Here is a 10,603-nt window from a genome sequence, read left to right as displayed (position 1 = left end):
AAAAAAAAAAAAAAAAAAAAAGTCCCCTCCTGTTCCAAGCCTGGTCTCTCATCTGTAAAATGGGGACAGTGAAGAGTCCTCTGCTACGAAGGGGCAATGTGGTCACAGTATATCAAGCAGGGTGTGCATATGCTCCTACATCACCTTGGGCTATCAGAGGGGGAAATAACTAGGGGGGGAAGCCAGGTGCCCCCAACACTGTTGTGTCCCCGAAACTCACGCGTTGCAGTAGGGCTTCTTCTCATAACCCTTGTAGTTCTTCATGTTCAGGGTCATCTTGCAGGTCTCGCAGTGAAAGCATGCTTTATGCCAGTACTGGGTGGAGACAAACGAAAGACAACGATTAGACAACAGAGCTTCCCTAAGGATGGGTATCCAAGTTCTCCACGCGGGTCCCACACCAAGACTGTAAGAACACCTGGTGAACAGGGCCATTTCAGGTCACAAGCTTTGACAGCCAATGACAGGACACGACCCTCCCCGTGCCCCACCAGATAGTTATTTAGCTGTCAGGAGAGGGGTCTGATCTGAGAGTAAAGGGGAGAAGCCACTTAAAAAGGAGGTAGCAGCCCCCAGAAAGGTCAGCTCCACCTCCACAGACCACTCCAGCCCAGAACTGGATGAGCCTCATTGCTTATGCAAAGCGGCACTCTGTTGCTAAGCAGCACATGGAAAGAGCTGGTCCTTCTGCCACCAAGCCTGCGGAAGAGAGCCTCGCCCCTGGTACACAGGCCCAGACCAGGGTACATCTATCGCCCCCTCTAAATGCCTCTGACCCTCTCAGCTCCCCTACAAGATGTTCTAGTTCAGTAGGCTCCCACTTCCCAAGAGACCTGGGATTAGAAGAACTGGGGTGTGCCTCTGCCACACCCATATCCGGTCTGGACCCGTCTCTCCCACCCACAGCTGGATAAGGGTGGGAGACACCGGTGAAGGCAGGAGAGCTCGGCTTCAAAGCCCGGCAGCTAGACCACAGGTGTGTGCTTATGAGAGCCCCACCCAGAGAGCTAGATGACCTTGGCCTTAGTCTGCCCACACCATGCCTGGGAGTCTGTTTCTACTTCCTGTCTACGGACTGCAGAGAATACTGCCTATCCTCCCGGACTGTTAAAGATTCATGAGAAATCCTCTGCCCCTGGCAAAGCACCTGGCACCTCCATGCAGGTGCTGGAGGCTGGAGGCGGACACAGAGCCCAGCTTGAGCTCCAACAAGACTATATGGGACTGAGGGGTGACCCCAGTAAACTCAGGGTTCTAGAACTGAACCATCAAGATTAATGGGGGGGGGAGGGGTTTGGCGGAGGGACGGAGAAACCATGTGAGCTAACGCCATTCCAAAAATCTAGGCTAACAAGGTGTCTCTGCCTGCTTCTCAGCAGTCAACGGAGACACTCCTGACCCCCAAAGGAGGTAGCCAGAGGCCAGAGAGAGACCCGGAGAAGACCTCAGAAAGTGCTTGATTGAGCAAGCAGTTAAGACTGATTCTTAGCCATCTGTCAAAGAACTCCCCCAAAGTGGTGATTTTTAAAACATGTTTCCCAAACTAAGAGAGCTTCAGACTCACTTGGAGGAGGGGCCAGAAGAAAGGACGCTCAGACAGTGGGACCCCAAACCGGACATCAAGGCTATTTCTGGGGGCAATTGCCCTCTAATGGGACATTTTTCCTATCAAGGAGACCCAAAAGAAAAAAAAAAATCTAGCAGAGAATATTAACAAGGCGACAGAGGAAACCACTCTTGGGAAGAAAGCCAGCTGTAAACCTGGAAGGGTTGGCTAGTTTGAGCTTGAGCCCACCCCCACCTGGACCCATCCTAGAGCCACTGCCCCCACCCCCACCCTCAGTAACTTCCGGAATCCTTACGGTTTGGGGATGGCACATAACCCCAACATATAAACCCCCAGAAGAAAACAGGGTGGTCCTTTCCCCATAGATTCCCCTGACTGGGAGGCATTGGCAGATTGCCCTAACTCTGTCACCAGCTAGTCTGCAGCCTCTGCCTGCATGCCCCTGCCTGGGCCCCTGCCTCCCCCACCCCCGCAGGGGCCCCGCCAGGAAAAACATTCTGTAGAATCCAGACCATGACCCACTTTCACGCACACATTTCGCAGGAATACACTGTCCCAGGCCTAGGGACCGCCAAGGCCACCTCCTGATTGATTGACTCTGGATCAGGAAAGAGATCTTGAGCAGATGGCCAGACCCTCACCCTCCAGCCAAGTCACGTGGAGAAAGAGGGTAGTAGTATATAGACTGACCCAGCACTTCAACACACCACCCTTGAGGCTGACCCCAAGAGTTTGCTCCTGTTAGCCGCTTACTCCCAGGGATCCTTAGGGACCTAGTGTTCTCAATGCGATAACATCAGTCTGGGACTGGGGAGGATGGACATCCATCAAGGGCAGAATGGAAACCAGAAATGGTTGAGGGTCCGCTGGGCACTGTGTAAAGAGGGGTCACAACTGTTATCTCCCCAGGGAACCATAAGAGAATCAGAAAGCCACTCCTTCAGGGGGACAGGAAATGAGCATTCATTCAGTAGTGCAGGGGAACCAACTCCAGGATAAGAGAAACTTCATCCTGTCTCTGTCAGGTATCAGGGAAGGATGCTGCTAAGGAGGGAAAATAGTACTATCCCAAGAGGGTCTGCCCTCTTCCCCGGACTCTAAGAGCCTCGGTTCACATCAAGAGTGGACCTGCTTACAAGGTCCGGGACAGGGACACACTCCTAGGACTTGTGACTGAGGAAGCGACCCACACCTAGAGCCATGCAGCTCAAATTCCATAGTCACAGGTCTGTCAGGCCTCTCAGTCAGGCCCCAGGTACCAGAGGACATCTATCCTTCCTTCCTTCCTTCCTTCCTTCCTTCCTTCCTTCCTTCCTTCCTTCCTTCCTCCCTCTCTCCCTCCCTCACCTGCCTGAATGCATTTTGGAAAACAGATACTGCAGAAAGACAAACAAGCAGTGGGGGACAGAAGCCCCTCAAGGACTCTGTTACTCCATCACTCTAAGGAGAGGAGATTCATTTAGGTCTCTATACCTACAGCCTGTCATCCGCTCCCCAGGGTGGCGGTGACTCAGGGCTAGAGTATGGGACACCTCCCTTCCTGTAGCCTAGGGTCAGGGTTTGTTCATTCTTTAAGGTCAACACCAGCACCACCCTGACCAGGTTATCAACTTAACTCAGGGTCTCCAGCTTAGAAAGGCCAGGCTTCGCTCACACTTCCACAATTCCTTTCTAATAACCTGAGGCTCCCAGAGCGCCAGGTCTCAGGATCCCACCCAACACATTCCTCCAGACAGGATGAGGAAGGGTGGGACACAGTTCCCCACCACCACACACACAACGGGTTTCATTATGTAGCTCTACACTATATAGCCTAGGCTTCTGGCCTCAAACTCAGAGATCCTCCTGCCTCTGCCTCCCTAATGCTGAGATTAAAGATACATACCACCATGCTGCCTGAGTAGGACCCACTTTTGGAAAAGATAATATAAATTAAAAAAAAAAAATTTTTTTTTTTTTTTGGCAAATATTCCAGCAGAAGACCTAAACAGCCAGAAGTTTGGAAACTAGGACAGTAGTTTAGTTAGTAAAGGGCTTTGCCTAACAGGCAAGGACAAAACCCTGGGTTTAACCCTCAGCCAAAGCAAAACTGGATGTGGCGGCAGAACTCATCTGTCATCCCAGCACTTGGGAAGCGGAAGTAAGAGAGGATCGGGAATTCAAAAATAACCTGGGCTATACAAGACGCTGTCGCAAAAAAATTAAAAAAAAAAAACAACCCACTTTGTAAGTCATAGTGACATATGACTATAATCCCAGCACTTAGGAAGCTGAGGTAGTAGGAGGATTTTAAAAAAAGAAAGATAAAATCTGGCTAAAAGGAGGGGGGCATCCCATCCATCAGCCTCCCATTCCAAACCAAAGTCAGGGATTGGGTGGGGCCAGAAAGTAGCCCAATATTACAACATTATAACTTACTTAAAATATTTTAAGAAAAAAAAATTTTTTTTTTTGCAATTTTGTGCAGTGTGGTTGTATATTCTCTATAGAGAACTTTGTAGATGGCAATGTCATGTCCCAATGTCAAAAGACTGGACACACTGACTTATAGGGCTCAGATAGCTATCCCTTCTGGACTCTGAGGCTGGCCAGCTCCGTACTCTTCAGTAGTACCTGAATATGAATGGCCCGGTCAACAACAAGAACCCGAGGCCAGGAGTTCGGGGAGGGGGGGGAGCACTGGACCGGCAGCTCAGTGGTTAAGAGAAAAAGTTTCTCTTCCAAAGGATCCTGGTTCCATTCCCAGAACCCACATGGTGGCTTCTCAGGATTTTGCAACTCCAGTCCCAGGCGATCCAACACTTCTCCTGGCCTTCTCAGATACCAGGCACACACATGGTACACAGACACACATGTAGGCAAACATCCATCCACATAAAATAAAACAAACAACAACAACAAAACCAAAAATGTTATTCTCAGCTACACCGACTTTGTACATTCACAGAGCCATTCAGGGCAGGAAGCCCTCTGTAACTGGACATTCCAAAGTCAGTGACCAAGTCCCTAGCCTTCCTTTCCGTTCCCCACCTGATTTTAAAAGCTGAGGGAGAAAGAGAAAGATGTGGCAAGATTCTCAACAGTGTAGGTCACTGGATATAAAGTAAGTGTTCAATAAATATTTGTAAATGAATGAGGTCACCCTGTTTCTCTTTCCTGTTCTAATCCCAGAAACCCTCTAGGGAAACAAACTTCACCCTCCTTCCTCAAACACCTCGTCAGCACTGCATATCTATCCAGCAGGCAGAGCACGCTGGTTCTATGGGTTGGGGACAGACTGGCCTTCACTGGTGACAAGGTTTACCCACTTATGCCTTTGAGAGATAAGGCTCAAGCAGGAGAAAGGGCTGCGCATTAAGAACAGCTTGCGCTCCAGCCTCGGCAGGCTGCATGCCATCGGGGACCACAGTAAATCAAGCCAGTCTAAGTTGATTCTCCCTGACTGTAGAGAAGCCTTGGAAAGTTGGGTAGCAACCATGCCTATGGGATTGAACTTTGCCCACACCCAGGTCTCTGCCCAGCATTCTCCAGGGTTCCAGTTCTAGCTTCCTACTGCCTGTAGGCCAGGGACTGAAGAGACAGAATACCTGGATTTTCCAGTCTGGGTGGGGGAAGGGTGTGGAAGGCAGATGGCTCTCCAGGGCCACTTCCGCTAGGGGGAGTTCTAAAACCAGGAAGAAATCACCCACTCCCTCTTCCCAGGGCAACCCCGACCTAAATATCCTCTTCTAGCAAGGACAAGTTATCACATAAAATCCCCACCCCCTTCCCTGTGACACACAGCACTGAAGGTCTTTACAAGGATGCGGGACAGAAAAGAGAGGAATGGCCAGCCTTGACCACACTCCCTGCACTGTCCACCTCTAAGGCAATGACATCATCCATACCCATCTGGTGACAGACAGGGAATACTGAGGCCCAGAACCATTCATAAAGTTGATGGGCACAGACCTGGGACTAAGACCAAGTTTCCCAACCCCCAAGCTAGCAAATCCTTCTATCATTCATTGCCCCTCCCCATTCATTACTGGGGATCAAAAGGGGAGCCCATTTGCTGGCCCAGAGTGCTGCAAATGCAGAGCTCAAAATATCTGATCCCAGGGACGATAAAGACCCTCATGTTAGGTCAGGGTTTCTTTTTTGGGGGTGGGGTGTCTTCATCTAGGAGTGCCAAACACAAGTCCAGAGGCCGGTACAGTGACTGGGCAGTCCATCACCTTCCCTTAAGCTCCTCCTATCCTGGTACCTAGCCAAGCCCCACATCTCTTTCCTCAAGAAAAAGTTCAAATGTTTCAAAACTACAAGTCCCTACCTCCTGACCGGGACCGGGAGGGTGTACGGGGGATGTCCAAAGGTTCCTAAGAAGGAACTAACCCTAGCCCGGAGAGACAAAGTACCCAACAAAGTATCCTTTTCCAACAAAACTAGATCGCCTCGTTGAGGCGCCTGCTTCTGTCCAGTTCAGCCATAAAGGTGGGAGTAGATAAACTCAGATTCAGCTTGGAGAGCCAGGTACAACGTATCTATGAGGAGCCAAAAGGCTTCCCTGCAGAGGGGGTCACAAGAGAAGAAACGGGTTGTCTTAGACTTTAGGGGGTTCAGAGCAAGGCAGAAGGGTCCCATCTCCAACTGTACCGGAAACACCCAGATCTACCCTTCAGTCCCCCTTGCAAAAGTGTAATGGCAAACAGATGATCGGGTCCAGCCTGGGCCGGGGGATGCGTAAGAGCCCCTAGGGGCCAGCTGATTTCCAGAAGGCTACCCCCCCTCCTCTTAAAAAACTCCTTTTCCTCTGCTTCCTCAGAACTCGGCCAATCCCACCCTCCATCGGAGAAAACAGCTCTGAAAAGTTAGCTCTTTGTTCTCTAAGCCGGTCTCCAGGCTGAGCACAATTTCAGATCTCCAAGAAGCGTCCTCCCCACTCCCTACCCCGCCCAGCTCCGACTGGGCAGCGGAGCACCCGGAGTGGCTTGCAATTTGAATTGGGGGTTGGGATAGCTATGAAGGAGGTCTGCGGGTTCCCCAACCACAAAAAAAGCAAGGAGGGGACCAGCAGGTCGTTCAAAAAGAGGGGTTCTCGCAGTGAGATTCTGGCGCTGCCCCTAAATCCCTTTCACCACAATTGACACTAGCTGGACGAAGGACCCGACGCAGCTTCCAAGCCAGGAAGCCAGGCTACCGGCAGCCCAAGCCCGGCGGGTAGCGCCGGCCCCAGCCTCCGCCCCGCCCCCGCCGCCCCCTCCCCCAGCGCCCCGCGCTTCCGCCTACTTGGCGCTGGCCGCCGCGGGGAAAGGGAGCGGCCGTCTCCTCTCTCACTCCCGGCCCGGGGGGCGGGACTGCACCTCTAACCTCCTGCACACACCCGGGGGAACCCGGTTCCCTGGTGCTCTCCTGTCCTTCCTTCCAGCCCTCCTAACCCCGATGCACAGAGGCCACCCATCTCCAGTGGTGGCTGCTCACCACCTCGCCTTTGGACCTCCCAGGTTCCAGACTGGGGTCTGTCCCCACACCCCAAGTCGCCTCCCGCCTTCCTTCCCTGCTCTGGGGAGCGCAGGGAAGAGCCCGCAAAGACCCAGCCCCTCTTTCCTCCCCTGATCGAGAGCTGTACTAGCACTAGCTAGCTCGCGGCGCCCAGTACCCGAGCTCACCTTATCCAGACAGTTCACCTTCTCCGTGGGGTACACNATCTTGCCGCACCGGGCACAGTTAGGGTTCATGGTTCCGGGGAAAGACTGGGGCGGGGACGCCCGTGCTCGCGCGCGTTCCCCTTTTCTTGGGCGAGCTGGTGGGAGGCGGCGGCTGCAACTGTGCAGGCGACGGCGACTGGAACTGGGGAACTGGCCTCCGCCTCCGCCCTCCTTCCCCTAATAAACACAGTGGGGAGGAGGGGCTGCACTGGCTGGGGCGGGGACGCGCCTCGGGCGCGGAAAGAGGCGCGCGCGACCAGGCGCGCTCCCCGGGCGACGTGGGGCTGCGTGGGGGCGGGTTCCAGGGAGGACTGCGGGACGGGAGTGCTGGAGCCCCTGAGCTTTCGGGGTGCACGTGCCCCTGGGCTCCGCGACCGAGGACGGGCCCGGGACATGGCCCTTCCCGCGCTGGAGAAACAGACGCGACTGTGGCAGAGCCCGATTTCCCATGAGAGGGGGCAACCCCACGCACCCGACGATGGTGGGGATAGTACAGATTCTCTAGACTGGGGGACTTTCCTTAAACCAGTGGGTCCCCAGCATCAACCTGCGGGGAAACCACCCCTTCCCCCGTCCCGCCCCCCAGCTAGTTCCCTTCCCGCCCACATCCTCTCCCACATAGATAGGTACCTGTCCCTTTCCCTTTGGACTCAGCACCTCCGGACGTTCACCCTCCCCGCCCCTCTGCGCTGCAGCTATCCCATGGATTCTTTGGATTCCGGCATCCTCTGCTTTCAGCTTGGCCGCCTTTGCTCTTCCATTCTTTTCTCTTGCCCCCTATTCTACCTGTGTAGCAGCTGCGACAGCATCTGAAGACTGAAAAGAGATTGCTTCAAACTGCGCAGCGGTGCGGGGGTATAGCTCAGTGGTAGAGCATTTGACTGCAGATCAAGAGGTCCCTGGTTCAAATCCGGGTGCCCCCTCAGAGTCTTTTCCTCTCTTCAATGGCAACAAAGATACGTTTCAATACAAGTATGATCTTGATTCGACCCTGGGTCGTTAAAACAGGTAAAAAGATAATGGCAACTCCTCGTTTTAAATCTGAGCAGAAAAGCCTTCGTTTTGCCTCGGGCCAAGCAGAAGTTGGACTACTTCATTTGACTAGCGCCAGAGTCCTGGAGATTTCTGCCGATGGTACGCTTGTGAATTTGAATTGGATTGTTCCACACTTCGGGTTCAGAAGCCAAGGTCACTCCCCAGGTTGACTGTGTGTGTCCGTTGAGGGTCAAGGGTCAATCAAAAAAGGGAAACTCGCGGACATAGCCCTTCTCCAACCTAAGCTTTCCTTTTCCTTTTTTGTTTCATTCTATGATGCTTATTATTCTATATCCTCACGTTTCATTGTGACTTGGTGACGTGGACCGAGTAAAAGCGCTCCGAGACCGTGAAACCGGGAGGAGCACTCGTCAGCTCCCTTTGCTGCAAAAGAACAAGACCCCAAAGCCAAGTAATATAAATAAATGCAGTGGTTTTCACAACTTTTGCGTGCTCTAGAGTGACCGGGGGGGGGGGGGCTCATTAAAACATCCCCAGTTTCCGATGGTGTAGATGCCGAGGAAGGCCTTGGCAGTTAGCTCTTTGGCGGATTTGTCAGGTAAATCATTCAAGGACGCAAGGACAGCTCTTTGTGGATCACCAGAATATTACCACAGCGCTATCAAGTTTCAAATCCTCAACAGGGGACAGGTATCTAGCTGCTTTAGGGTATCTGGGCTGGAAGAAATCTCTAAGTGTGAACAGGGAAGCAAGGGCGGCCCCTCAGCTAGGTTTTGCCCAAAAAAAGGAAAAAGAAAAGAGACAGAGAGAGGCATGCTGCCCGTGTCAGGGTGTGGCTGTGATATTTTAAACATGGAATCTGGTTGTGTCATCCCAGGACCCCAGGGGAATATTAGCATGCATTCCCTCCCAGTTCCCATTACAGTTCTCTGCTGAGTGGAACAAGGAAGGGGACTGAGCAGAGCTTGGGGCAAAGCGCAGAGATACCAGAGTAGCGAGTCTCCGTTCCCAGACGCTGGGCCTTGAACTTGTACACCGTGTCCCCTCCCCCACCCCCATACAGAGTTTCATGTAGCCCAGGCTGGCCTTGATTTTGATATATAGGCCAAGGCTAATCTTAAACTCTTTTTTTTTTTTTTTTTTTTTTGACAGGGTTTCTCTGTGTAGCCCTGGCTGTCCTGGAACTCACTCTGGCCTCGAACTCCGCCTGCCTCTGCCTCCCGAGTTCTGGGATTAAAGACATGCGCCACCATGCCCTGCTCATAAACTCTCTTGGACTCTGATCCTTCAGCCTCCTTCCAAGAGCTGAGATTAACAGGCATGTTCTACAACACCTGGCTGTAACTTACCTTAAAATTGGCAAGTACTATAAACATTGTTTCTGGACTCATCCTTAGCTTTTTAGGTCGGGATACAAACTAGGTAAAAAATGTTCCTTATTCCATACCTCACTTGCCATTGTGTTAGGAGAGATTGCTCCTTCCGCCTGCCTCGATGCTGATTCAACATTCAAAGGGGGAAAATTAGGGGAGTAGAGTTTGGATTTGGAAATAACTGAGTGGAGAAACTGATTGAGTGTTCTCATTATAGGAAAAACAAGTACACTCACCAAGGGGGCACCCGGATTTGAACCGGGGACCTCTTGATCTGCAGTCAAATGCTCTACCACTGAGCTATACCCCCTCTGCTGGTGGAAGGCTGCAAATTTCTTTTTACATAACTTGTTTGCTTTTCACCGAACGTTTATTCATTTAAAACCAATAACGTTTTGCTAAATTGTATTGAATTTAAACAATAAAAAGACATACATTTAAAATAAATTTTAAAAATCACCAACAATTTGAAACCGTGAATTTCAATTATGAATTTGCAGCACTGTCCCCTGCTCTCTGCAGAATCAATCACCACTTCCATCAGAACATCCGCTGAGAGGCGGCCCTAGCTTACAGACTGCCCAGATTCTTCTCGATAATTCATAGCGCACTCGGTGACCCCGTCAAGAGGCAGCACAAAGCTTCAACAAAAACAGATTCTGGCTCATTCTTGCTCGATATTAGTGTCCGAGAGGCAGACTAAAAATAAAGGCACAGTGAATTAACAAGCAAATATTCAGTAGTGAAAATGAGAAACTACATACACACATACATACGTACATACACACACACACACACACACACACACAATGATTGAGGTGGAGCCTGGGAGTAGTACTTAGCACTTAGGTGGGCTGAGATAGAGAGTTAAGAGTTCAAGCCTGCCGGGCGTGGTGGCGCACGCCTTTAATCCCAGCACTCGGGAGGCAGAGGCAGGCGGATTTCTGAGTTCGAGGCCAGCCTGGTCTACAAAGTGAGCT

At 51.7% G+C, this 10,603-nt stretch overlaps 1 protein-coding gene and 2 non-coding genes across 3 annotated transcripts in view; 1 reads left to right on the top strand and 2 right to left on the bottom strand.

Moving 5' to 3' along the window:
• The window catches only part of Lasp1 (LIM and SH3 protein 1), a 39,684-nt gene extending 32,253 nt beyond the window's left edge, over positions 1 to 7,431 (bottom strand). Inside the window, exons 1-2 of the mRNA XM_021176223.1 lie at positions 7,216 to 7,431; positions 221 to 315 (exon numbers count right to left, since the gene is read on the bottom strand). Of these exons, the coding sequence (XP_021031882.1) occupies positions 221 to 315; positions 7,216 to 7,284 (164 nt within the window). The 5' untranslated portion in view covers positions 7,285 to 7,431. The remainder of the gene's footprint in view (positions 1 to 220; positions 316 to 7,215) is intronic.
• Positions 7,432 to 8,105: 674 nt separating this feature from the next.
• On the top strand, positions 8,106 to 8,177 carry Trnac-gca. Its single transcript has one exon. It is a non-coding gene; the product is annotated as a tRNA-Cys (tRNA).
• Positions 8,178 to 9,861: 1,684 nt separating this feature from the next.
• On the bottom strand, positions 9,862 to 9,933 carry Trnac-gca. Its single transcript has one exon. It is a non-coding gene; the product is annotated as a tRNA-Cys (tRNA).
• Between the last annotated feature and the right edge of the window lie 670 nt (positions 9,934 to 10,603).

Source organism: Mus caroli, chromosome 11, assembly GCF_900094665.2.
Source record: "Mus caroli chromosome 11, CAROLI_EIJ_v1.1, whole genome shotgun sequence".
Classification (NCBI taxonomy): Eukaryota; Metazoa; Chordata; class Mammalia; order Rodentia; family Muridae; genus Mus; species Mus caroli.
This window is presented reverse-complemented; position numbering and strand designations above follow the sequence as displayed.